This window comes from Natrix helvetica (genome assembly GCF_964273705.1).
Source record: "Natrix helvetica genome assembly, chromosome: W".
In the NCBI taxonomy this organism is placed as follows: domain Eukaryota; kingdom Metazoa; phylum Chordata; class Lepidosauria; order Squamata; family Natricidae; genus Natrix; species Natrix helvetica.
The window spans coordinates 86,208,867-86,235,400 of record NC_138555.1 but is presented as its reverse complement, the minus strand read 5'-3'; the positions used below and the strand labels follow the sequence as shown (position 1 = coordinate 86,235,400).

Sequence of the window (26,534 nt, the reverse complement as noted above, 5' to 3'; positions counted from 1 at the left end):
GAGTAAAAGAGGGCTTAATTGAAGAACAAGAGTAGAAGAAAAAGGAACTAAAAAATAAAAATAAATAAATAACTAGATGGCTTCATTAGGGTAAAATAGATGAAAAGAGGAACCATGAAACGATAATTTGGTATAACTTTGAAGGGGCAATTAATGATATTGTTTGTAAAACAAGAAGAAAACAAGTTTAAGATGGAAAATATGAGAATAATAGAGTTGAAATTGGAAATAGAATTATGATGTAAAATGGATTACGTATAAAAGAGGATGTAAAAGGGGAAAACCTGGACAATGCTTTATTCATAAATATATTATTTGTATTTAAAAAAACAATAAAACTTTATTAAGAAAAAAAAAAACCCTCCCAGAATCCCCCAGCTGCCTTGCTTTAAGGTGGGTGGGCTTCAGCTCCCAGAATCCCCCAGCAGCCCATGCAAAGCTGAGACTTGAGCAAATGAAAGTAACCCAGAGAGGAGTAACCAGCGTGACAATTTTATTTTCTTTCCTTCATTTTTAAATATATAAATACCCTCCCTTGAATTCCCCAGCATAAATATTTTTGCAAAGCAGTTTCATCTTGCTACACTAGACAATCTTGTGAAATATTTAAATCGGGGTGGGTGGGGTAGGGGGGTCGGGGGGGTGGGAGGGTTTGCACATCGGACCCAAAATTCCCCAACTGGGTTCCCCTCGTGCCCCACCGTGGTGCCATTTCGGTTTGGGGGGGGTTGCTTTTTCTCAATTTTTTTGGGGGGAAAATGTCGCTGCTGTGTCTTGTCATCCTAATTTGTAAAACGGATTCACGCCAGCGTCGAAACTGGTCCAGCCAAGTCTTTGGGACGCTAACAGGGAAACTGGAGGGGAGGACGAATCCTAAAGGGGTCCGGAGCCATTGGAGGGGGGGGGGGCTAATTTCAAACAATAGCCCTTGCACGGCGGGCAGGATTGTCCCGTTGCTGAGAACAGGGACACCTGGACGCAAAGCAAGGACCATCCAGACTGGGGGGGGGGGGCGGGAGCGAATTCAAAGAGAGCTTAACGCAGGGGTGTCCAAACATGGGAACTTTACGACTTGTGAACTTCAACTCCCAGAATTCCCAGTGAACTCTAAGACTTGTGGCTGGCTGGGGAATTCTGGGAGCTGAAGTCCACAAGTCTTAAAGTTCCCAAGTTTGGACACCCCTGCATTAAGGGCCACTTGTCTGGAATAGTTTGGAGTCTCCTGCTCGAGCAGAGGGTTGGACTAGAAGACCTCTGAGGCCCCTTCCAGCTCGGTTCCGATTCTGACACCCAGCCCGGGTGGCACAGGGAATGAGGCATGGCGGGCACCAGAGCAGGTGGAGAGGCTGTGCCCGTAGCGTGGCATGAACTGGGAAGGCCCCGCCGAGCGGCTGAAAGGATGGAAGACCACTGACCGGTTGCCATTAGCAACGCCAAATACAGACAGGGAGGAGGCTGACCGGTGGCTTCTCCCCCCCCCCTTCCTAAGACTGGCTGTTCCCCCCCCCCACTTCCTCGACTCTGGAACGGGGCAAGATGGGCCTAAAGAAAGCGGGGTTCCCACCCATGTGTGGGTGATGGGCTGAGCACATGTACATTGAGCATAGAATGGGGGTTTGGCACAAGTTTAAACCATGGTCTACCCTGTGTTTGACCTGCTAGGACCCCTCAGAGGAGTTCCCGCGTCTCCCAGAAGCCAGAAGAGGGATCCAACCTTCTGTCCTGCCTTAGAAGAAGGGCGTTTCTCAAGTTTGGTGAACTTTTAAAATGGGTGGACTTCAACTCCCAGAATCCCCCCAGCCAGCAACGCTGGGCAATTAAGAACCACAAACTTCCTGCGAAAGGAGAGGGAATTAATTCACCCACCTCGCTGTCTTTCGACAACCACAAAACCCTCACTCCGTAATTAACAACTGCAACAAACTCTTTCCCCCCAAAATCAGATCCAGTCCTTATTTCCCTGCAAAATTTCAACTTTTTTGGGGGGAAATCTGGTTTCGGCAAACCGGCTAGTAAAAATGGAAAAAGACTGATGGCAAATTGTCGCCTCCAGCAGACAGGAGTTGATCCCCTGTTGGCCCACCCTCTGAAAGGGAAGTGACTCCGGAGTGGGGGGCATTTTATTTATCTGCTAACTGCTTTGCCACTCACACCCGCACCCCCCCCCCTTCCAATTTTGCTTTTCCATCGATTTTGAGAGTTTGGAAAATGCCGTTTTAGGATCCCGTCGCGGGCCCAGAAACAGCTGTTGGGCCGGATCTGGAAGAGGGCCGACTTTAGGATTGAATTTTGCTAAGAAGGGCACCTTCGGAGCTTTCTTAAAGAGCGCACAGGAAGTCCTGGAGTTACGACGGTCTGTTCACGGACCGTTCACCAAGTTGCAAGCGCACTGAAAGGCAAGTGACTTGGGGCTGTTTTTTTTAACGACGGTTGCAGAATTCCACGCGGTCAAAATCTGAACGCTTGGCAAAGTGACTCCTACTTATGACGGTGTCCCTGGGTCACGCGACCCCCTCTTGCCACCTTCCGACAAGCCAAGTCCACGGGGGAGCCAGAGTTGCTTAACGACCAAATGAGCAACTTGTCAACTGCACCGATTCCCTCAGCGGCCGTGTCAAAGAAGGTCGTCACAGGAGGCAAAATTCACTCAACAACCACCTTGCTTGGCAACAGAGATTTTGGGCTCAATGGTAGTCATAGGTCGAGGACTACGTGACTCAGGAACGATTCCTCCGCTCTCATCCACCAGTTCTCTTTCCCATTCTCTCTCTCTCTCTCTCTCTCTCTCTGAGTCCTGGCAGAAGAAGAACTCTGCCCCCAGGAGTCTTCAGATCCACACAGCTTCGAAAATGGAAGGATTTGCAGGCCTTGAATGGGGGGTGGGGGGCCTCCAAAATTTGCACACTCCTCTTTTCCCATTGGGCATTTCCAGGGGTGGAAGAAAAACTGGGGTGGGTGGGTGGGTGGGTGCAGCTTTTGGTCCAGAAGGACTCCTTAGCCCACACGCAGGACCCCAGCCCCCAGCCCCTGCCCTGCCCCCCCCCAAGACCGGTCAGAGATGGTCCTGCAGCACCAGTCGCTCTGCACCAATGCTGCGGGCAAGGGTGCTTCCAGCGTGCCCGGCCTCTGATGCCCAGGTGCCCCCTGGCGTGGAGGCGGGGGGCTTCTCCCCCTGCCGTGAAAGAAACGTGGGTCCCCCCGGCGTCCTTCCAGCTGCCGTGCATGAGGGGGCAGTCCCCCCAGTCTCCGGAGGGTCCCCAGCGGGAGACACGCGGCCAGCAGTCAGCCCTGCCACCAGTTGGGCTCGGCTGGCACAAGGCACCGGTTCTCGGGGCTCAGCCCCTGCCCGCTCAGATGGCCGTGTCCCAGAGCACCGTCTGCTGGCGGCGGCAGGGCGGCGTGCCCGACTTGCGGCTCTCCGTGCTCCTCCGCCAGCTGGGCAGGATGGGCATGCTCTCCTGCTTGCAGAGGCTGCGCTCCGGCCGGTGCCGGGCTTTGATCTCCTTGCAGACGCAGCGTTTGCGCTCGATCACCTCCAGCAGCTTTCCGTCCCTCTCCCGCGAGCTCTGCAGCGCCTCCGGCGGGGGAAGCAGGGCGTAGGGCAAGGCCTGCAAAGAGGAGGGGGTGGGGGGTTAGGAGCCCACTTGGCACAACCTGCCAGCCCGCCTGGCCTTCTCCCCCCCCATCGGTTTCAGAGCCGGAGCGGTCGGGCATCGGGGCCTCCCTCGCAGGGGGGAAATCTCACGGGTGGGCAGGAAGGCTGCGGGCACACGCCAGCACCTCCAAGGCACAAAAACTGGGTTGGCGACCGAAACTAGCCGAGCCGGCAAAAGCTGCTTTCAGAAACAAGGGGGGGGGGATCTACCTGGACGTGCCCCCCCCCCCCGGAGACAGGGTCCGTCAGCTGAGGGCTGCCGATGCCCCTTCCCCCAACCTTTGCCCCCTTGGGCACCTGCTTGATGGCTACTCATCTGCCGGCATCTCCCTGAGCCGGACATTTCATGACCCAACTAGGGAACGTCATCCATGCCAGATGATGTTCATCAATGATCATTACCCTCATGATGTTCGCTAGTTGGGTAATAAAATGTCTCCAACCAAGGTCAGAGAGCACCAAGGACCCTCCCCCCATGTTCCTCCTTGCACCCCCCTCCCTCCTGGCACTGATGGCGTTCCCTGGTGGGGCCCTGAAACGTCTGCAAGGAAGCCACCCAGCCGAGAGGCCCCCACGCCCCCCCCCTCCTCCGTTCCCACAGCCGACCTCCTGGGTTTCCATATTATTCCCCATCCCTGAGAAAATGGACCTCCTGCAGGTAATTTCTGCCCCCCCGCCACCCCACTCCCCCGTGGCTTGTCAGATGTAGCTGGGTGGGCTCTGAGCAAACCCTCCCCTAGGAGCCCCTCCCCTCCCCTGCACCCCCCACCTACCGGGCTGCCTGGGTCCCTGGAGTGGCTGCAGAGCCTCTGGGTGTGGGTCACAGCCTGTCGGACGCCCGAGGTGGAGGCCGAGCGGCCCAGGAGGTAACCGCCAGTGAAATCTGGGCAGGGGGTGGAAGGAAGAGACCGGTGAGTCCTTTTGCCTCACATGCCCCCACAAGAGCCAGGCTGTAGGCAGAAAGCGCCCCCATCCTCCCACGGTCTGCCCTCCGGCCCATCCAGCAAAGAGGGGAAGGACAGAGGGGGAGGGAGGGGAAGGAGGGGAGGAAGCGTGTTGCCTGCTGCAGCCCTCCTTCCCCGGAAGGTCAGCGGCCTCTTTGCAGCTGCATTAGGGAAACCCCCCCCTGCGGCCCCCCACCAGCCAGAGGCCTACGGGGGTCCCCTGCCCCTCCCCACTGGCCGAGAAGGAAGCCCCCAACCCCCAGCTCCATGGCTCACTCACCTCCGTTGCGGTGACAGGCAGGGAAGGTCTGGCAGGGGATGGGCAGGTTGGTCCTGCCGCCGGGCATCTTGGCTGCCAGGCACTCCAGGGGGGGCGCACGGACCGGGATGCTGGACTGTGGGTGGCTGGGCACAACCTTCTCCTCCTTCTCCAGTTTGGGCTGGGCCGTTTCGCTGCCCTCCCACGTCTGGGGGCCGTCTGGGAGCTCTGCATGGGCAGGAAACGGATGGGCAGAGGAGGGGGAACCCACAGAATGCCCAGCTCCGCCCCCACCTCTCCCATGCCCTGCCAGAATGATGGGGCACAAGGAGAGAAATTGCCCCCTATAAATCAGCAGACAAGCCCCTTGGAAACGCCTCCCGTGACCCCAAATGGGAGAAGACCCCTCCCCACAAATCCTCCCTTCACCCTCCCTCTCTTCCTGAGTGGCCAACAGTTCATGTCAAGACCAAAGCCCCTTCCCCACCCTGGGCCTCTGTATCCTTCCCCCCTCACCCCCAGGACCCTCGCCCACACTTACTGTCGGGCTCCTTCCCCTTCCGCAGGCCGGCCCTCCTGTGCAGCATCCAGCCGAAGGCCTCTTCCTCCGCAGCCGGCCGGCCGCACTCCTCCCCGGCCACCACCTGGTGGATGCTGGCGAAGGCCCTGTCCCGCAGCTGGATTTTCACAGCCGAAGAGGCCTTGGTGCCCAGGCCCTTGACGCTTTCGTAGGCCGGGGGGTACTTCAGCCCTGCGCAGGGCGCCGGGTAAGTCCAGACCATGCCCAGCGGGGGCGGCTCAGGCAGCGTACAAATGCGCTGCACCTGCCTGCAAGCGGGCAAGGGGGCCGGCCGGCTGCACAGCACGCCCTGCAGCACCGAGATCTCCTCGGCCTTTGGCTCGGAGGGCGCCATGTGGGTCGTGACCTTGACCGCCGAGTAGACCATGGTGTAGGAGACGGCCGGCTTGTCTTTCCCCGGCAGTCTGGAGGAGGCGGAGGCCGCTGGCACGGCCGGGTTGGGGGGCGGCTTTGCGGGGGGGCAGATCATGCTGTGAGAGGCGGGCAGATCCTTCTCCGGCTTGCTTTGCCCGGCCGGCTGGGGGGGCAGCGGCGTGGAGTGGCTGCGAGCCCGTCCGGAAGGCGTCAGGGCCGGGTTCTCGCCCCCCCGCTGCTGGTGATGGCTGGGCACCTGGGGGGTCATGGGGGCCGAAGGGGCATCCTTGGCGTGGCACAGGACGGGCAGCTTGGAGCCCTCGGGGCCTTTGTACCCCTTCTTGCCCTGGGGAAAGGCCAGCAGGGGGGCACGGTGCTGCAGGAGGTTGGGGAAGGGGGGCGGGATCTCGCAGGGGGAGGTCTTGCTGCTTGGCGCGGCCTTCGCAGCCTCCTTCTTAGGCAGCCGATGCCCAGGGGAGGCCAGGGCTCCGTTGGGGCGGGGCTCCCCCCCTTCCTCGGGCAGCGGGTACTTCATCTCTTCGTAAATGGCCTCGCTCTCGTCCGAGTCGTCCTCCGCAGCGGTGACTCCTTGGGAGGGGCCCCCGGCGCCCCGGAAAATGTCCCCCACCATCTCGATGTAGACCGGCTCGTCCTCCTCGGCATCGGAGCCCTTGGCCTGGCCGTGGGACATGGCCCGGGCGTAGCGCTGCAGGCCGCCGGCTGGAGCGGGACCCGGGAGGCGCCCGGAGTAGGTCTCGTCGAAGGAGACGGAGAGATGCGTGTTGGGGCTGCGTTTGGGCTTCTGCGGAGGCACCTTGCGGGCGGCCTCTCGGCTCTCTACCCCGGCCTTCGGGCCCCCTGGCGGAGAAAGGGAGGAGAGGATGGCAAAAGGCCCCGTTGCACACCTAGCCCCGACCCCTTTAGATGCCCATCTCTCAGTGTGACCGGATAAGAGAGCTGGAAGGGACCTGGGAGGCCTTCCACCAATTTTTCAAGCTGTTTTCCAGCCCTTCTGGGGCCTGCAAAGACCAGCTGGTGACAGCATGTGGGCCCACAGAGGAGGCTCTGCGTGCCAGAGATTAGGCGTCCCAGGGACAGGGCCTTAGGGACAGGGTTTCAAAGGCCGGGGGAGTGGGGCCCATCTGGATCTGGGGGGGCACAGCTGGTTCCACAGGGCAGCCGCTCTGCTGCCGGGTTGCCCATACGTGGCTCCTTTTCCCCAAAGGAAGCCCCCAGTGTGCCCACCCGGGCAGATCGGGTGTTAGGAGGCCTGCCCAGCTGCCTCAGACCCAGGAGCACAATGGAAACCAACACAACCTTGTGGAGCAGAAGTGTTGCATGGGTGCAAGGGCCACGCCCATCCCTGCATTCTGGACCAGTTGAAGCTTCTGGCTAGACTTCAAGGGTGGCCCCATGAAGAACAGTCATCACAGTAGTCAAGCCGCAAGGTGAGCGCCCCTCTGCCCCGAGGCTGCAGGCCAGGCTTCTCCCAAATCCCCCCACCGAAACGCATCCGAAGCGCCACCTCACCTCCTTTCTTGCTCCCCATCAGCTCCAGGGCGCTCCTGGCCTCCGTGCTCAGCTTCGTGCTTGGGTGCCGCTTGGGCTTGGCGGGCGGCTTGCGAGATCCCACGACCCCCTCCGCGGGGCTGCTGCTGTCCACGCTGCCCACTGAGTGGCAGGAGAGGGAGCGGGGCGCCATGCTGCTGGCACAAGGGTGCGGGGCATGCTCCTGGGAGGCGGGCATGGTCATGAAGCCCATCCTGAAATGCCGGCGGAAGGAGGCCACGTCGCGCACCTTCCCCACGCTCGTCTCCTTGGCCGACCTGCAGGAGGGGAGAGGAGGGTTAGGGGCCCACGTTTGCCTCCTGGACTATTGGCGCTAAAGGGACTCTCTAGTCCACCAATCCTGGCAACTTTGTGGGCTTCCAGTCCCAGAAGAGTGGCTGGGGAATTCTGGGAATTGAAGTCCAGAAGTCTTCAGTCACCAAGGTTGGATGCTGCTGTCGCAAACAAAGATGCGTCTGTTTGCGCTTCACCAGGGGGGTCAACCCTCCTGGATCTCAGGCACGTCAGGCGACAAGCAGGGCTCCCCCTAGTGGTGGGGAAGCTGAATTTGTGCAATTGGGCACCAAGGCTCTGATTCTCCCCCATCACCCGAGTCTGCAGCCCAGTCCCACAGCACTGGAATTCTCCTCTCCTTCACATGGCATCCGTGCCAGTGACAGACAACAGAGAAATGCGCTTTGGCATCTCAGCCTCGGGAGCAAAGCCGGCCGGCCCAGGGCCCCTCAGCCCTCCCCAGAGATGCTGCTGCCCCCCCAGCCCCACCTCTCCTTGGCACCCTGGCAGACGCCGCCGGGCGAGGGGAGAAGTCTCCGCCGCTCCCTTCTGCGGAGACAGCGAGCCTCGCCAAGTGGCCAGCCTGGCACCCCCCAGACCCATCGGAGCCAGGTGGGAGCCCAGCCCAGGCGAGGAAGGAAGGGAAGGCGGCTTCGGACATCCCCCTCACCCTTGGGACAGGGGGGAGAAAGAGGAAGGGGCCGCACAGGATCAGCTCCTCCCCTCCTCTGGGCCACCAAACCTGCCCCCACCCCCCCGATTCCCTGCCCTGGCATCCCACAAGACAGGGAAGTGGGTTAAGACGACAGGAGGGCCAAAGACCCCCAAGGCCTGAACAGCCACAAAACATTCCTGCTTAGCGTGATGCCCCCCCACCCCCTCCGAGCATCTTAGGCCAGCTTTCTCAACTGGTACCAAGCGAGACCCTGAGGAGAAGAAGCACCCCCCCCTGGGGATCGGCCCCCCAAGGGGCCCCAGTCAGTGGCTGGCGTGGGGCCGGCTTTCTCCCCCCACCGGGCCACGCAGTGCCCCTTCCCTCCTCTCAGCATCCCTGCGGGAGGGGCCCTTCCCTTCCCGTGGTCCTCCCTGCCCCTCCCAGCTGGCAGGTTTGGAAACCCGTCCTCCTGTCCTCCTGTCCTCCCCCAAGGCTTTATTCGCAGGAGCGAAGGGTCCTGGGTACCCAAAGCACGAGGATGGCAGCAGGATGCTGGCTGATGGCCCAGCCGTTTCCATGGAAACTGTGTCTGGGTGACCTGCAGGAGCGGCAACATAGCCTGCTGGAGGCTTAACCCCTTGCGTGCTGCCAGCTAGGAAGGGAGGGGGAGGAGGGGCTCCTGTTCCTTCGGACGCCCCAAGGCCACCCCAGAAGACATGGCAAGCACACAGCACTCGAGTCCCGCCTCTCCCCCCCCCCCGTCCCGATCTTGGCAGTTTCAACTCCCAGAATTCCCCACCAGCAAAGGCCTAGAGCGGAAGTGTGAAGGGGAGGGGCCTCTGTGTTCCAGTCCCAGTGAGGGTGGCACAGGAGGGCCTGCCCAGGGGGCCCCAAGCCTTGCATTGGCACACCACCCACGTTAAACCACTGGCACCCAAACCCCGAGGGGTATCCTCCCCCATGAGCCCCCAAGCCACACCGTGCACCGTGGCATTGTGGAAAATGCCTGGAGGTCAATGGAGGGCCTGATGCTTTGGGGTCCCCCCCCCCAAAGACAGAGCCACAAGGAGGCCCCGAGGGGTCATTTCACGGTGGAGGGATCCTTCCCTGGGAGCTTCCAATGCTTTTTCCCGTTTGCCAGGAATTCTATCCTGCTGGCCAGGAGCCCAACTGGTGGCTGATTTGGAGCAGAGACCCTTCCTCCCCTTTGGCTTTCCAGTGGCAAGCCATCCCGGGGGTCTCAAGCCCACCTTCCGCAGGAGGGGCCCTGGAAAACCTGCAGCGGATTGCTGATTTCCAGGGCTTCCTTGACCATCCCCATGTAGAGGTAGGTTGGCCCTCTGTCAGGCATGGTTTGAGATGGGGGGACTTCAACTCCCGGCGCTCCCCAGCCAGCACTGAGTAACTTGAGTAACACTGGTATAGTTAGCAGCAGCAAAACCCCTTCAGCTTCCGTACAGCTTCCCAGCCCCCTCAAAGCCATTTGCAGAGTCAGCCTCTCACCCCCAACAATCCGGGTCCTCATTTTACTGACCTCGTAAGGATGGAAGGATGAGTCCACCACGAGCCAGTCAGGATCGAACTGCTGGCAGTGGGCAGAGTCAGCCTGCAATACTGTATTCTAGGCACTGCGCCATTACAGCTTCCTTCCTTCTCGTTTCCATTCCTTCCTTCTCATCTTCCTTCCTTCCTTCCTTCCTTCCTTCCTTCCTTCCTTCCTTCCTTCCTTCCTTCCCAAGGAATAGCTAGGTGCTATTATATACCGCTTCACGGTGCTTTCCAGCTCTCTCTAAGTGGTTTACAGAGTCAGCCTCTCACCCCCCAACAACCTGGGGTCTTCATTTTACCGACCTCGGAAGGACAGAAGGCTGAGTCAACCTTCAGCCGGTCAGGATCGAACTGCTGGCCGTGGGCAGAGTCAGCCTGTAATCCTGCGTTCTAACCACTGCGCCACCACGGCTCTTTGGTTAATTAACCTTTCATTAGTTAATCCTGCTCCGACTTCCTTCCCTTTTACATCCCCTCCTAAGCTATGATTCTAGGACCCAACCTATGGTGGGTTAAAAGAACCGATTACCAGTCCGTGTGTGCCCAGCACAGGACGCCCGGATGACAACAGGCTGGTGAGATCATCACTTTGGTGACTCGATCCACTTCCTTGGGTCCAACGCCCCATCTATGTGGCTACCCCCACATGAGGACATCAGGAGGCCCACTTCAACCACTCGCCCGAGGACCGTGAAACACCACAGCCGCACTCACACAACGCCAATCGAGGAGGAGCCACGCTAAGGATTTTGCCCAACAGGCCAGCGGAAATCTCTCCTGGTTGTTGGGTTTTGGAATGCTTAGAGTCCAAGGCAGAATAACAGAACGACAAAGTTAGAAGGGAGTTCGGGTTTTGCCCCGTTGCGGAAACGCAGAGAAGGTGAAATGCATTACAGAATCACAGAGTCGGAAGGGGCCTTGGAGGTCTTCTAGTCCAACCCCCTTCTCAGTCAGGAAACCCTACACCACTTCAGACAAATGGCGGTCCAACCTCTTCCTGAAAGCCTCCAGTGATGGGAGAACTCACAACTTCCGGAGGCAGCTTCCGTTTCATTGGTTGATTGTTCTGTCTGTAAATTTCTCCTTAATTCTAGATTGGTTCTCTGCTTGGTTAGTTACTGGGCCCACCGCCTCAGACACCCTTCGAGGGGGTCCCACCTGCCTCACCACTCTAGGCAGCTGCTAAGACGGGAGGAGTCCTTGATGGTCCTTCGGCATGGCTGTTTTCTTACAGACATTTCATGACCAAGCTAGGGAACATCATCAGTGCTAGAAGGGAGGAGGAGGAGGACAACAACGACGACAACTAGGACTGTGGGGTCCTTGGTACTCTCTGAAGTTGCTTATTTTCTTGCAGATGTTTCCGACCCAGCTGAGGAAGTCTCCTTAAGGCAAGGTGGCCTCCCCCAACCCCCCCCCCCTGCCGAAAGTCCCGGGGAAGGTGGCATTCTCAGGAGACGTTTGAAGGGGCCCCAGGTGGATTCGAGGGCTCTCTCGGAAGGAAGGAAAGACGCTGCAGCCTGCAAGGGGGGAGGTCGCCTTGAAAGACCTGCCTCCTCCAGAGGGAAGGGGGCCTGGGAGAGGAAGGGATCAAAAAAGCGGTTGCCACTGCCTGGCAATGGGGAAGGCAGCCGGGTGAGCACAGCAGGGAGCCAGCAGGAGAACTGGGTGGGAGCGTGTGGGTCTGATTTGGGCCTCCCCAGAGTCAGCTGATTTCCCCCCCCCCAAGGAAGACAGCCCTTGACTTACAACGGTTCCTAGTGACCATTCAAAGTTACAATGTCACCAAAAAAAGTGGCTTAGGACCCATTTTTACACTTAACGACGGTCGCAAAACCTCAGGGCAGTGTGATCAAAATTCGGACGCTTGGCAATTGCTCGTATTTATGACGGTCATGGAGTTCCGGGGGGGGGGCTCACGAGATCCCCTTTTGTGAGCCAAGTCAAAGGGGGGCAAGTGAGATTCGCTTAACGACCCTGTTGCTCACTTAACAGCTTCAGCGATTCACTTAACCACCGTGGCAAGAAAGGTCGTAAAATAGGGGAACATTCACTTAACGACTGCCTCACTTAGCAGCATAAATGTTGGGCTGAATCGTGGGCTGCCTGTGCTTCAGACCCCCAAAGGCCCCCGCCATGCTCTCCCATGGAGGGGGGGAGGAGGGGATGCCTGAACCATTCTAACCCTACCCACCCACCCCCCACTAACCTCCACCATGGCCCCCAGGGGTGGGAGGCGGCACCAAGCGGGGCAGGGAGGGGCAGCGGGAGAAGCACATTGACCAGATCAACTGGAGACTGAGAGGGACCATTGGAGGCAATCTGTGCAAATGGGTGAATTCACAAGGAATCCCAACCTTTCCTGACGGCCACTTCGGTTCAGAGACTGCAAACAGGGAAGGGGGGGGCGCTTCACACTGGCCTCAGCCCCCACAACATTGTCATCCTTAATTCTCCAGAGCAGACCATTCATGTCAATGATCCTGGACACATGTCAATCACTGGACAAAAATGCATGTAAATAAATATAAGACCAGCTAGAGAGAGAGAGAGAGGGAGGGGAAGGGAAGGGAAGGGAAGGAAGAAGAGAGAGAAAAGAAAGAAAAAAGGAAAAAAGAAAGAGGGAGGGAAAGAAAGGAAATGAAAGAGAGAGAGAGAGAGAGAGAGAGAGAGAGAGAGAGAGAGAGAGAGAGAGAGAAAACAAAAGGCAGACTCAATGCCATTCCGTCTTCTGTCTTTCCATCCTGATCCTATGCAGTTTGTCCGCAGGGAGGGAAGAAATGCACCCCACAAGTCGAAAGCCTGACCCACAACAAAGAAGGGCTTTGGACTTCTCTGCTCCAAAGTCCATCATCCACAGCCCACAGCTTCCACAGCCAAGCAGGCAGAACCCAGGCCTCCAAACAACCGAGGGGCCCATTCCGGATGTGAGCCTCGTGTGGCACCAAATCCTGGCAGGAAAATCAGTTGGCACCCAGGTGCACCTCAAGCGCCACTCCAGCACCCAAACACTCCACGTGGCCACACAAGAAGCTTTTCAAGGGAGGGAGAGGGGGTGTCTCACCTGACAGGACCAAAGAGGAGCATCACAGCGGCCCCTTCGCTGAACAAAACAGCCCCCCCCTCTCTAGATCAGCAGGAGGAAAGCATCCCCTGCTGGATATCCATTCATTCCTCATCCTTTGCAAGCCATCAGCTGAGCCCCCCCCCCAATCACTGCCAGGGGGGTGGACAACAACTTCAGGACCTGTGGACTTCAGCTCCCACAATTCCTGAGCCGGCAGGTTGTGGAATTGCTGAGCCCTGGTCTACACAACGGGAATTGTGGCACCTCTCCCCATCACCTTCCTCACAACACAAAAGCAGCCCTTTGGAAACTCACCCCAAATCTCCGCCTCCCACCCCCCCCACCCACTCCCCCCACCCCGGCTGGGGAAGGAAGGGCTGCTCAGCCCCACGGAGGGAAGTCCAGACCCCTGCGGCCCCCTCCCCACTTTGGATGAAGAAGCCAAGCAGGGTGGAAGGCGCGACAGCACAGAAGAGGCCGCCGGGCCAGATGGGCAGGGCCCAATCCACCAGGGCAGGGTGGGCAGCGGCTTCCCTTTGGCTCGGATGGGAAGGGGTTCTGCACGCCACCCCCTCCCTCCCCCCCGCCTGCCCCCCCCCCCGAGCGCTCACCCCCGCTTGGGCTCCTCGTCCTTGCCCGGCTTCCAGTCCACCTTGCCGCTCTTCCGGTAGAGCAGGTTCATGTCGCTCCGCAGCCGCCGCAGCTCCTGGGGGTGGCAGGTCTGGCTCAGCGCCCCGTAGCACCAGCAGCCCCGGGCCTCGATGAACTGCAGGAAGACGGAGACCAGGGCTTCCTGGGGACCGGCATTCATCTTCTGCGGCCTGGCCAAAGGCGGGCCGGGGGCGCCCGGAGGGGGCGCTGCTGCGGGGGAGAGGCGCCGTTAGCCAGAGTGGGGCGGGGAGGGGGGACGATTGAGGGAGGGGGCCAGAAACCAGGCCGCCTCTGAGCCCGTGCAGAGCGCCCACCCGGGACTCCCCCACCTCCTTGCGGCTGACCTGCTTTGCTGAAAAACAATCCGGGCCGGTGGAGAGGGGGGGGGCGCTCGAGACGGTCTCCCCCTCCGCTCCTCTCCCCCTCCCGGCCCTGATGGACCGAACCGGAGAAAACAGAAGCCGGACGGGGAGGGCCGATGCCAGCCCGGGAAGATGCCAGGCGGGGCGCAAGCAAGCCAGGCCGGCAGGGACCCCGCCAGACAGCCGAGCATCCCCCTCCCGCGCCCCCTCCACCTACCTGCGAGGCGGAGAGTCAGGGGGGGCAGCCGGCGGGGCGGGGGCCGGAGGGCATCGCTCCTCCGCCGCCGCCGCCCTGCTTCTCCTCCCGGGCGAGGAGGATGCCGGGCGCGGGCTCAGGGGGGCCGTCCCTCCATGGCGCCACGGGGCCTGCGGGAAGGGCGCGGTCCTGGCCGGGGCTGCGGGGAGAGAGAGGAGGGCTGAGCGGGGCGGCTCCGCGCACACCGCCGTCCCCGCGCCGCTGCCCCGGAGCCTCCGCCAAGCGCCGCCTCCAAGCCCCGCCGCGCCGGGAGAGGCACCTGCTCTGCGACGCCGCCCTCCGCCGCCTCCCCGCCGTTACTCCGGCGACGCCGCCGGGCGGGGCCTCGGGCGGGGATCGCGGCGGCGGGGGTCGCGGCGGGGCTCACCTGGCGGCGGCTGCTCCCCGCGCCGCTTCCTCCGGCTGACGCAGCGGCTCGGCGCGCCTCCCCCAGCCGGGAGCGCGGGCGCAGCGCGGGCGGAGGGGAGAGAGACCCCCGCCTGCCGTGGTGGGGGGAGCTGAAGAAGGCCGGGCCGCGTTTCCCGGAGCCCCGCCTGGCCCGGAGCCCCTGGCGGCCGGAAGAGGCGCCCCCTCCTCCTTTGCGGCGCCACGGCATGGCCCTTCCCCGACGGCCCCCTCCCGGCCCGCCTCCCAGGGCTCCCCCGGCCGCGAGAGGAGGCGACGGAGGGCAGCCCTGGGCGGAGGTGAGCAGCGACGCCCTGGCCGGCCCACCCGCAGCCCGCCCCCCCCCCCGAAGGGAAGAGAAGGGAGGGGAGGGAAGGGGAGGCCGGGCTGCGGGACCAGGCTTCCCCAAGCTGGCGCCCGCTGCACTGCCCGCTCCTGCCCTCCGGGAAGTGGCGCCCGGGGCAAGCGCGCCGTCCGTCCTTGCTGTGCCTTGGGCCGGAGGGGAGCGGGCGAGCGGGGCACGGAGGGGTCGCTGGCTCAACGGGGCCTGGGGGTCGCCTCGAGGACGCTCGTCTGCTGAGATGTCGCCACCGGCGGCCTCGGAGATGCTGGCAGCGTTGAGCGAGGCACCGGCAGTCCCCGCGGCAGTCCGGACGGCCCGAGCACTTGCGGGTCCCCGGAGCCTGGCGAGAACGCCTCGGCCGCCACGTCGGTCCGGATGGACGGGTCTGGCGGCGGCCGGAGGAAATCTTGCCCGGCTTCGGCCACCGGTCACGGGCGGCTGGGCGTCCCGATTCCCACCTGCCGGCCGAAGGTGGCCCAGCGGCCGCCGGGCAAGCAGCGCCGGCTGCCCGAAGGAAGCTGTGCGGGGCTGCGCTTCGGCCACCAGGGGGCGGCGTCGCCCCACCGGAGCCTTGAGGTGAGGCCGGGCAGAGTTCGAGACTCCCCCGCTTCCACGCGCTGAGGTTTACGCGGGGGGAGGGGGGGCGGAAGGAGGCGGGGGCCCGGGGACTTATGACCGAGCCAAAGGAGGCGGTGGGGTGGGCAGGGAGACCCTCCGGTTGCCCCCCGGTCCAGAAGCCCCGGTAACAGGCTGGGAGGCCCTCGGGAGGGCGACTCCCGGTCCCCACAGCGGGAGGAGGGAGTCCCTCGGCTGCACCGCTCCCCTTGCCCAGGCTCCGTCCGGGGTGGCGGGCAGGCCCAGTGGGGCGCCATCCCGGCGATGCTCAGGCGGCTGGGGGTTCCCCCCCCCGAGAGGGTGGCCGGCTAGGCGGGACCCCCTTGCCAGGCTGCCTTCTGCTTCTGCCCTCCTCGGGGGCTTCCCAGGCTGGCAGCCCCCGGGTGAAGGGGGGGGGGCGGCGGAGGGAAGCGCGCCTTGAGCTGGCCCCAGCTGGTGGGGGGCGTCACCCAGTCAGCTGGTTGGGAGGGGGCTGGACTTCCTGGTGCTGGGGCTTGTCAACAGCCGAAGCAGCCGAGCGAGCAGCGGCGCAGCAGAAGGAAGGCGGGCGAGCCAGCTCAAGGCAGCCACCCAGCGCAGCCCCGGCCTCGCCTTGGCCCACGTCGCTGGGCGGGTCGTCCTGCCTCGGGAGCGGGGGGGGAGGCCGGGCATGCCCCCGAGCGGAGCCCACCCCCGACGCCCCCTGAGCCGCTCTCCGCGCCGGGATCGAGGGGAGGCGAGGAAGGAGCGGGCGCCCCGCCACGCCGAGGAACCGGAGCCGCCGCCGGAGAAAGTTGCAGCTGGGAGTGAAACAATGCGGGACGCCTGCCAGGCAAATGCCCCTTAAGCTGCTTTTGCCACTGCCCGGGGCGCGCCGACCTCTCGCCGACCCGCAGGAGCCGCCGAGTGCCGGTGTGTGTGTGTGTGGGGGGGTGGAGATTGCGGTCCCCAGGCGAAGGACCCCCGGGGTCTTTGGGGGGCCTGCCCTGTCCTCACACCAGTCCAGGGGGCAGACTCCGCAGCTTCAGGGGCAGCCATGGCTCGGGGGCAGCCGCTTCCGCAGCCCTGCTAGCCCCCCTCCTGCTCTGTTGCCCGGAGAGCCGCTGAGACCCCCGCCCGGTCGGGACCATGAGCGTGGGGAAGAAGAAAAGCGGCTTCCAGATCACCAGCGTCACCTCTGATTACGAGAAGGAGGGTCTGCCAGGAGGAGATGCCAAGGGCCCCTCGGCCAGGCCAGCGGGGGGGCTGCCGGACGAGCCCAACCCTGTGGAAAACGGCAGCCACCATCCCAACGATAGCGGGGGCCCCAAAAACGGGCCCTCGACTGCAGGCTCCCCGGGTTCGGCCCCCTCGCACCCGGGCTCCCTCGGCAGCGTCTCGGGTTCCCGGTTCCGTGTGGTCAAGCTGGACCATGGATTGGGAGAGCCGTACAAACGCGGGCGCTGGACTTGCCGGGACTTCTACGAACAGGAGATGGACCACCACCTGGCAGGGCGGCTGGCAGACTCTGCCCGGCAGCCTCAGTCCCTGGACTCACGGCTGGAAGTGGCCGGGCTGCTGGCGAAGCCCTCCTCGCCCTTCAGCCCCCAGATGCCACGCCGGGGAGGGCCTTGCCTGCAGTCCCTGCTGGTCCTCCCGGTGCCCACGGCGGCCTCAGCCCACCAGGCCCGCTCTCTGGGGGGTGGCCTGCCTGTCCTCCGCTCCGTGAGGACCCCCCCCAGCCCAGCGTCTCTCCATAGCGCCCGAGGGGTGGCAGAGACACGGCCCCTGGCTGCAGAGGAAGGGGCCCAAGAGCCCGGAGACCCTCCCCAGCCTGGCAGCATCCCGGTGGTGAGAGTGGAGGAGCACTTGCTGCCCAAAAGTGTCACCCAGCTCATCCCAAGGGAGACGGAAGAGCGGCACAAGGTGAGGATGTGGGGGTCTTGTGACCTGTAGAGGGGAGGGGGGGTCGCAGCCAACTGAGGACGGGCACCAAGAGAGGCCGGAGCAGAAGCTCCCCTTCACGAACGGCCTCCGGTTGACCCTGCCTCTAACTTGGACTCTGTTCTTCTCAGAGGTTTGCCCGTCCTCTGCCCGTCCTCCTGGGGGCAACTCCTCATCCTCGCTGGGCCCATGGAGACAGAGCCCCCCTTGTGCATGGGGAGGGATGGGCCCCAGGGTGGCTAATCCCTCTGGTGCTCCCAGGGAAGAAGCCCTGGGCCTGCACCTCCCTCCGTGGAAGGAACCAGGCAAGCTGTGGCTTAGTACCCACCACCCCTGGTGCCAAGGGGAAAGAGGGCTGAGAAGTGGGAAAAGTTTCTCAAGAGCAGAAACTCTTCAGTTGTGCTTGGGGGTGGGGGAGGGGGGAGGTCCATTCAGGTGTCCTTGGCCAGGAACCGCTGCCCACATGCTGGTGTCCCAGTGGGGTCAGGCTTGGTCCGAAGCTCTTTGGATGCCAGAGGGCAGGGGAACTGTGGCCCTGCCCCGCCCTGCCCAGCCCTCGGCCTCTTCCCCTGCTTCTCTGTCTATGCCAACAGGCAGCCCCCTCCCCTTAGAGGAGCCCCCACCCATCCCGTGACGGCTTTCCCCTTCTATGTGGGGCCCACTACAACCGCTGAATAGTAGGTCCCCTCCCCCCCAATTCCTCTCCCTCCCTGACCCAGAGAGTCCCTCTTGCCCAGGGAGGCTCAGCTGTTTCTCCCCCCCCCAGATTTTCCCCCGAGAGACCCGCTCGCGCCCGTCTTCCCCGGCTCCCCTGCTCTTCCGCGATGCAAGCCCCCACCGGAGGACCTCGGACCCCTTCGGCGTGGCCCGCCTCAACCTGGCCCGGTCGATGTTTGGCATGGGAGGCTCTCACGACAGCGACGACGACAGGTGGGGGCAGGAGGGGTAGGTGGGCGGCCTGGCACATCTCGGGACAGCTGTGCCCAGTCTTGGGGGGGGGGTTGTAACCCCAGTGTGAAGAGGAGTTTGGGTCTGGCCCTCAACAGCTCTCTCCGCCAGGTGCTTGGAGACCCCCGGTGGGTGAGGCTGGGAGGGGGCCGGCGGGAGCACCTGGGTGACACGTCGGAGGGAAGCAGAGGCTTTCTACTTGCCCCCCTGAGCCCCTGGCTCTCTGCAGGCGCCTGGGGCTGCCCTGGGCACGGCCAGCAACCGCCTCAGTTCCCCTGAGCTGAAGCTTGGGCAAGAGGAGGAAGGAGGGGGCCAGGAGGAAGGAGGGGTTGCAAGCCCTGGGACGGGGAGAGGGGGGGGCAGCCTGTAACACCCCCCCCCCTCGGAAGTGGCTCCGGGTGCTGCAACAGCCGGCGGTGGGAGGGCTGGGCGGGCGTGGGGCCAGGGCTTTCTCTCCCCGAACCATTTCCCCTCTTTGGAGGGGCGTTGCTTCACCTCCTCCGCTCCGGGCGACGCCCTCAGTGGCTTCTCTCTGGCGCAAACAATCAGTGTCCTGGGGGGCCAGAGGGTGATGGGGAGGGAAACGGGGGATGGGGAGGGGCGGGTAGAATTTCAGGATCCGGCCCCCTTCGGCCGCCTCCCAGGTAGGTGAGGCCAAGCGCTCTCTCCAGGCCCGCCTGTTGCTATTTCCACCCTGGCACAGCGGAGAGAGCTGGGGGGGGGGTTGAGGGGGGGACAGAGGAGAGTCTATTTCGAGCCTGACCCACAGCAGCCTTCAGCCAGCCCAGCCCCAGCAGCCTCTCTGGAGCTCTCCTGCGCCTGGTTCAGGGGCCAGCAGCCAAGGGAGCCCCCAACACACACACACACATACACACACACACACACACACACACACACACACACAGAAACATGCGTGCCCCTGGCTTTCCCTTGCCCTCCGCCCCTGCTTGCTGCTGCGGGTAACAGCTCTTTAATCCATCAGAATAGAGCTAGAAGGGGACCGTGGAGGTCTTCTAGTCCAACCCCGGGCTCAAGCAGGAGACCCTGCGCCATTTCAGACAAGGATCTGTCCATTCTCTTCTTAAAAAGCTTCAGGGATGGAGCATCCACAACCTCTGGTGGCAAGCAGTTCCACTGGCTAATTGTCCTCCCTGTTAGGAAGGGTCTCCTGAATGCCAGCTGCTTCTCAGGTTCAGCCCTGGCTGCACCTGAGCATTTCGGATCCCACAGCCGGCCATTTAGCTGGGGGAGGCAGGGGGGACAACAGGTGCTCTAGCAACTCCCCCCCCCCCCGGCCCATTCCTGGTGCTTAGCCTGCTTCTGTCCCCCTGCCCAGGAGGGGCTCCAACTCCCATTTATGTTTCTGCCTTTCCGTTTCCCCCCCCCTCTGGTGACTTCCAGGGGTCCCCATCCCATTCCCCCCATGTCAATTCACCCCCTCCCCTTTCAGCCCACCCCCAAGGTCGCTCAGAGGGCTTGGGTCCAAGGCCAAAGCAGGTGTAGCCTTCCGATTTCTGTCTACCTCCGAGCCCCCCCCCCTCCCCGTGAGCCCCCTGCCCTGCTGGCTTGCTCCCGCCCCAATCATCTCTGTACTCCCCCCGCCCCGGAAGCTTAACGGGGCCACTATCAAGATGACTGACACACCGCACAAGCTCTGTCTAGCACCCACTACCTTCCTCCCGGGGGGGGGGGGGAGACACACGGCTCTACTATTCTTAGCCATGTTAAGTGTTCGGGGGGGGGAGCGGCATGGGGTGAAGCAGGGAAGAAATGAGAGGGGGGAGGTAAACTTCAGCCTGGAACAAGGCTGGGTGGGACATTGGGCAGGAGTAGGCGGGGGTGAAAGAGCCCTGTGCCCAGAATAAATCCTTCCAAGGCTTAAGAGGCTGGCATCTGAGCAAGTGGTATCAGTTGACGGAAGGGCCTTCCCTGCCAGCTCTGCTCTCTGCCCCACAGCGGGGGGGGGGGGGGGAGGCTCCCTTCAGGAACAGCAAATCTTGTCTTGACACTCAGCCTGTCCTGCCCCACCCTCCCCAGAATGCATGCCCTCTCCGATGCCAACACCCCAGCCCTCCCAGGGGGCCTCATGGGCCTCGAATGCCCAGCCGTGGGGGGTGGGGGCGGGGGGCTTTGGGTTTATGAGGAAAGATGGAGGTCTAGAGAGGGGCTCCCCGAGTTCTCCTCTCAAGACTTGGCAGGGAATAGGTTGGAGGCTTTACACTCTGTGCATGCTCAAGGGGAATCTGGCCTCCACTTGGCAAGTGGGCAGTTGGGTGCACTGTGAGGGAGGGGGGGCTGTGCTTTGAACCAACTGACTCACGGCTATCCGTCTATCTATCTATCTCCCATCCATCCATCCATCCACCTATCCTCTCTCTCTCTCTCTCTCTCTCTCATCTATTCCCATCTGTCTGTCTGTCTGTCTGTCTGTCCACAAAATTAACCCACTTGTGGCTGAAGCAAATTTAGGCTCTGGTGCAGTTGCAGTTTACAGGCAGTGCTTGACCTATGACCATCATTGGGCCCAGAATTTATGTTGCTAAGTGAGACAGTTAACTGAATCACCACAGTTGTTAAGTGAGTACCACGGTCATTAAGTGAGTCTTGGCTTCCCTGGTGACTTTGCTCATCAGGAGGTCACAAAAGCAAATCACGCGACCCACCTGGGGACTCGGCGACCATCATAAATGTGAGTCAGTTGCCAAGCATGTGAAATTTAAACAGGTGACCCAGTCGTAAGTGTGAAAAACGGTCCCGAGTTGCTTTTTTCCACTGCCGTCGTAACTTTGAAAGGTCACTAAATGAACTGTCATAAGCCGAGGACTACCTGTAGTGTGGGCACAAAGATCCCTCTGCCCCCCCACCCCACAGTCAGCTCAACCGGCAGAAGGAGAGTTCCCAGGGAGGGGGGGGAGGTTGCTTGGCGTCTCCCTCCTAGATCCGTCCCTTCCCCTCCCCTCCGTGCCCCACGGATTCAGTCTGCCTGCCAAGGGCACCTTAGTCCGCTGGCACCTTTGCCCAGGCTGGGGGGCGGGCAGGGCCGGGGCCCTCATTCATGGGGGCCGGTGCTGCTGGGTTATGCAATGCCCTAGGACTCCTTTCCCTGTTCCCATGACGTCCCACCCCCAGCACCCCTCCCTTCCTGGATGGGGACTGGCATAAACAGAGGTGGCAAGTCTACAAAGGTTCCTTTGTGCAGCCCCCACCACCCCCACCCCCTGCACGCCTTCTGGGCCACCTCTGAGCCAAGAGCGGGGGGGGGGGGGGACACAGCGAAGGTCCCAGCGCCACTTCCGTCCTGGGCACGGGGGGGGGGGGGCGGAAGAGAGTGAGCGGGCAGAGGCAGGGGTGCTCTGGCGCTGAGGCCCCAGTTGCTGGCTGGCTCTGCTTCCTCCAGAGGTTGGGAAACGGGGCACGCTCCCCCCCTGCACCCCAGCCAATGAGAGTGAATGAGAGGGGGCCGAGAGCCCGGCACAGAGATGGCTATTTATGCTGAGCCAGGAGCCTGCTGGCCAAAGGAGTGCCCATCGCCTGGCCCATTTGGGGGCAGCTGGGCGCACCGACGGCCTTTGCCCAGGCCGCCCGATGGATTGGGGGGGACCGAGGCTCAGGAGAGCCGGCGGGTGAAGGCCAAAGGACGCGTCGGCAGGAGAAGGGGAAAGGGACCGCAGAGAGCTGGAGGCAGGGGAGATGTCTCTGGATCGCCAACGGGCGTCGGTCCGGTCCCTGGTGACCGCTTACGAGTCCCGGTGGGAGCACCCTGGCTGTGGCTGCTGCCTGCTCCCTGATCCGGGGGCCTCCCCTCGCCCCAGGCAGAGGGGCTGCACCTCTCCGGCTTCATCCAGGGAGGCCTCCCCAGCCGCGGGGGCGAGGAAGCCGAGGGACGGCCCGCCAAGCCCCCGGAAGCTGAGCAGCTGCCGCCAGAAGGAGGCGGACCCGAGGCTGGTCTCCCTCCTGTTGGTCCTCCACAGGTAGTGGGGAGGGTCTGGGCTGCGGGCGGGGAGGGGGGAGGCCAGGGGAAGGTTCCTATGGAGGAAAGGAGAGTGTCTGGGTCTGTCACTCACTGAGCTGCTCTCCAGGGTGGGCTCTGGGGTGGGCTCAGAAGAGGGTCAAGCGGGGTGGGAAGCAATGCCAGGCGGCAGCTTTGGGGAATTGTCTCAATGTGTAGTTCAGGGCAGAAATGAGGGGCCCTTGGCGATCTCTGAGCTTGGGGGTTTCCTTGCAGACGTTTCATGACCCAACTAGGGAACATCATCAGGGCTAGAAGGGAGTGAGTTTGCAAGGAGGAGGAGGAGGAGGAGGAGAGAGTGGAGGAGGACGAGGACTGTGGGGTCCTTGGTGCTCTCTGAAGTTGGTGGTTTTCTTCCAGACGTTTCATGTGCAACTAGGGAACGACATCAGTGCTTAAAAAGAGGGGGGGTGTTGGGAGGAGGAAGATGGGGGGGGGGTCCTTGGTGCTCTCTGAACTTGGTTAGGGTTTTATCCCCCAAACTAATGATCTTCCCTAGTTGGGTCACAAAACACCCGCAAGAAAACAACCAAGTTCAGAGAGCACCAAGGAGCCTCCCCCCCCCCCCGATTAATCTGCTTCTCTCCCCGCTTCCTGAAGACGAGGAATTGGGGGGGGGGGGCTCTCATTCTTACAACAACTGAGAAACCCAAAGCGCTTTTGGTTCCGTTCCTCACTGCGGTTGCTGTATTTCTGGGCCCCATATGGAAAACGCTGACCAATCAGCTCAGCCCACCCAGACCCCTCAGGGGGGCAGGGGAGGGGAGGGGAGGGGAGGGGGGGAGCCAGGGCAGGTACCCTCTCTGGAAGTGGTGGGTGCTCCATCCCTGGAGGTTTTTAAGAAGAGACTGGAAATGGCGCAGGGTCTCCTGCTTGAGCAGGGGGTTGGACTAGATGACCTCCAAGGTCCCTTCCAGCTCTATTCTGATGGATTAAAGAGCCACGACCCAAAGCAGGAGGGATGGCTGCTTGGTCTGGCCTCCGTGGCTGGGGCCAGAGTGGCATAGGAGGCGGCAGTGCAAGCCCCCCCTTCAGGCAGGGATCCCAAGGCCACTCCTGGCCTCCCGTCCTGCCTCGGGGGCTCTTCCTCTGCCCTTGAGGGTCCCTGCGGCAATCAGGCTTTCCTGGGGCTTTCCTGGGGCTCCCAGCCCTTCCTAGTTCAGCAGTGGGCTGGACTAGATGGCCTCTGAGGTACCTTCCAACTCTGTTCTTCTTCTGGTTTTGCCTGGCTGGCCAACCTTGGGGGAGGGCAGCAGAAGTCACTCTGGGGAGCAGAAGCCCTGTGGGGAGGGAGGGGTACTGGCACAAGTCAGGCAGGTTCGCCTTTTGGTGGGGGTCAGTCCGATTCACGGGCGCCCCCCCCTCTCTCTCTCCCCCCCCTCTCTCTCTCCCTCCCTCTCTCTCCTTCTCTCTCTCTCTTGTAGTGGAAGCAACAGCAGTATGATTGCCATCGACAACAAGATTGAGCAAGCCATGGTGAGTCCAGAGGCGGGGCAGGAGGGAGGGTGGCCCTGGGCAGGCGGGCAGGGCGCTTGGTGGGCCTAGGCGGGCTGCAGGGGGCAGCTTCTGCCCAGGAGAGCTGCCAGTCCCTAACCCTTGGCAGCAGCCAAATCCATTTCTTGGATAACGTTTCTGGAGATTCTCGGCCATCTTCATCTCACGGTGATCCCAAACGGCAGCTGGACTTTCTCGCTTCTTTTCTTTGAAAACATTTCGCTTCCCATCCAAGAAGAAGCAAAGAAGCTTCCTGGATGAGGAGCGAAATGTTTTCAAAGGGGAAAAAACTCAAGAATGTCCAGTTGCCATTTGAAAAGCCTCTTTGGGGTTTCTGGGTGGGATTCTCCTGGCTTTATATCCCTCTGGCAAGGCCCAGGCGATGTCACCACTCCAGGGGTGGAATGCTACCGGTTCGGGCCGTCTCACCCAAACGGGTAGTAAAATTGCTACTGGTTCACAGAACCTGTAGCAAAAAATATTTTAAAAAGTCAAAATAAAAAATAAAAAACCCTCCGTTCCGACAATCACACGTCACATAGCTGAGCTTTGGAACTTTTTTTAAAAAACAAACTTTTAAAGCATTTTTTTTTTACTATAGGTTCTCCGGAAATCCAGGGGGTGGGGGGGGGTCCATTTTTGCTGCCAAAAATGGGGGGTGGGGGTGCTGAAAAAGGGAAGGAAGGAAGGAAGGAAGGAAGGAAGAAAAGGAAAAAGAAAGAAAGGGGGGGAGAGAAAAAGGAGAGGAAGGAAGGACTACAAACCAGGCATTGGACGCAGCTTCAGAGGATAATCCAGGGCTGGAAGGCACCTGGAGGTCATCTAGTCCAACCCTGCTCCAGCAGGACATTGTTAAAGTGTCTTTTGATCCCCCAGTTACATGACTAAATAGCCACCCCCATAAAGTCACATGACCCCTCCACCAAGCCACGCCCCACCAAGCCACGTCCTCAGGACCGGTAGTAAAAACATTTCACCACTGCACCGCTCCCTCCGGTCAGTTGGCAACCTCTGGGAAGACTGAGCGCTGCGTCCGTTTTTGGTCCCCGTGATATAAAAAGAAGATATTGGGAGGGCAGAGAAGAGCAACGAAGAGGAGCAGGGAGGTTGGAGGCATATAAAGGCACAAGGAACGGTTGCAGGAATTGGGCGTGTCCGGTTTAATGAAGAGGGGGACTAGGGGCTGACATGACAGCAGCCTTCCAGGGTCTGAGGGGCTTCCCCAAAGAAGAGGGTGGGGGGAGGTCAACCTGTGCTCCAAAGGCCCTGAAGGCAGACAAGAAGCAATGGATGGAAACTCATCAAGGAGAGTAGCAACCTAGAAATGAGGGGAAATCTCCAGACAGTGGGAAGAGTTAATCAGTGGAACTGCTTGCCACCCGAACGTTCGGAGGCTCCATCCCTGGAGGCTTTTAAGAAAAGAAGGGACAGCCACTGGTCTCAAATTGAGTAGGGCTTCCTGCTTGAGCAGGGGGCTGGACTAGAAGACCTCCGAGGTCCCTTCCAATTCTGTGGTCAGAGGCTGGATGGATGCAGTGGGGAGGGGGTGGGGGGCTGGCCTTCTGGGCTCCCCGGGGAACCTGACCGCTCCTCCTCCTCCTCCTCCTTCCCCAGGACCTGGTCAAGAGCCACTTGATGTTCGCCGTGAGGGAAGAGGTGGAGGTCCTGAGGGAGCAGATCAAGGAACTGTCCGAGCGCAACGCCGCTTTGGAGCAGGAAAACAGCCTCCTGCGCTCCCTGGCCAACACGGAGCAGGCCAGCCACTTTCAGGCTCAGCACCACGAAAACAAGCCGTCGTCCAGCGGCTCCGCGTGACCCCGGACGGACGGACAGATGGATGGAAGGACGGATGGCCAGAGAGCTGCTGCTGCTGCCGCTGCCGCCACTAAGGGGGGCCTGAAGGGAGGGAGGGAGGGAGGGAGCTCTCCAACGCAGTCCCACTGATGTGAACTTGCCTCTTTGGGGTGGGGGGGTGGGGGAGGGTCATGCACAAGTGTGTTTGTGAAACCAGCCTTTGGGGTGGGGGTTGGGATCTGGGCTACTAACCCACCGTGTGCCTTCTGGGGGTGCAACTTAACCCCCCCCAGCTCTGAAAGGAGCAGGAGAGACTTCCTAGCGGGGGGAGGGGGCCACACACAAAGCCTCAGATTGGCCGGCCCCTCCCTCGCAGGGATTTCCCTCCCCTAACCTGTGGGGGAGAGTGCTGCACTTGCCCCCCCTCCGAGACTGAAGTGGGGGGGGGACTTTTTTAAGGTACTATGTACGTGGTTCGAAATTGGGGGGGGGGTGCAGAATGAAGATCGGAGAGTCTGGCAGTGCCAATAGTTTTATATCCAGGGCACTTTTGCAGTATTTCAGGTTATTAAAGTACCTAGCTGTTAAAAGTCGCTCCGTGTGCCATGGGGTGATCTGTGGGGCGGGGAGTAAAGGTGCTGGGGGTCCCGGGAAGGAGTGGGGGGGGTTTGGCCAGCCTCTGCCTCGCATGGGCTTTTTCCTCTCCTTGGAAAAGGTTTTACTTCTCCGGGATGAGAAGGGAAACGTTTTGAACGGAGTAACTTCCCACCCAAGAAAGTCCAGTTGCCGCTTGGAAAAAGCCCCCGCGGGAGAGAGAGGCAGGTGGACTGGCAACCCCTCTGCCCCCCACCCCCCCCACCAGGGACAGCTCA

General features: G+C 61.5%; 2 protein-coding genes across 3 annotated transcripts; one reads left to right on the top strand and one right to left on the bottom strand.

The window, feature by feature from the left end:
* Positions 1-754: 754 nt before the first annotated feature.
* On the bottom strand, positions 755-14,264 carry LOC309400534 (neuronal tyrosine-phosphorylated phosphoinositide-3-kinase adapter 1-like). 2 transcript variants are annotated; one of them, XM_081969103.1, is made up of 7 exons: positions 14,135-14,264; positions 13,516-13,762; positions 7,323-7,618; positions 5,400-6,650; positions 4,880-5,086; positions 4,429-4,538; positions 755-3,608 (listed from the first exon to the last, which is right to left on the bottom strand). In XM_081969103.1, the coding sequence occupies exons 2-7, from the start codon at positions 13,713-13,715 to the stop codon at positions 3,351-3,353; spliced, it is 2,322 nt and encodes a 773-aa protein (XP_081825229.1). In that variant the 5' UTR covers positions 13,716-13,762; positions 14,135-14,264; the 3' UTR covers positions 755-3,350. The 2 variants fall into 2 exon arrangements, with proteins under 2 accessions (XP_081825229.1, XP_081825230.1); XM_081969104.1 differs by having other exon boundaries at positions 13,516-13,765; positions 14,135-14,240.
* A 1,392-nt stretch (positions 14,265-15,656) lies between these two features.
* On the top strand, positions 15,657-25,792 carry LOC309400535 (TSC22 domain family protein 4-like). The gene is made up of 4 exons (XM_081969105.1): positions 15,657-17,399; positions 18,184-18,347; positions 23,799-23,850; positions 25,483-25,792. The coding sequence occupies exons 1-4, from the start codon at positions 16,623-16,625 to the stop codon at positions 25,681-25,683; spliced, it is 1,194 nt and encodes a 397-aa protein (XP_081825231.1). The 5' UTR covers positions 15,657-16,622; the 3' UTR covers positions 25,684-25,792.
* The last annotated feature ends 742 nt before the right edge of the window (positions 25,793-26,534 follow it).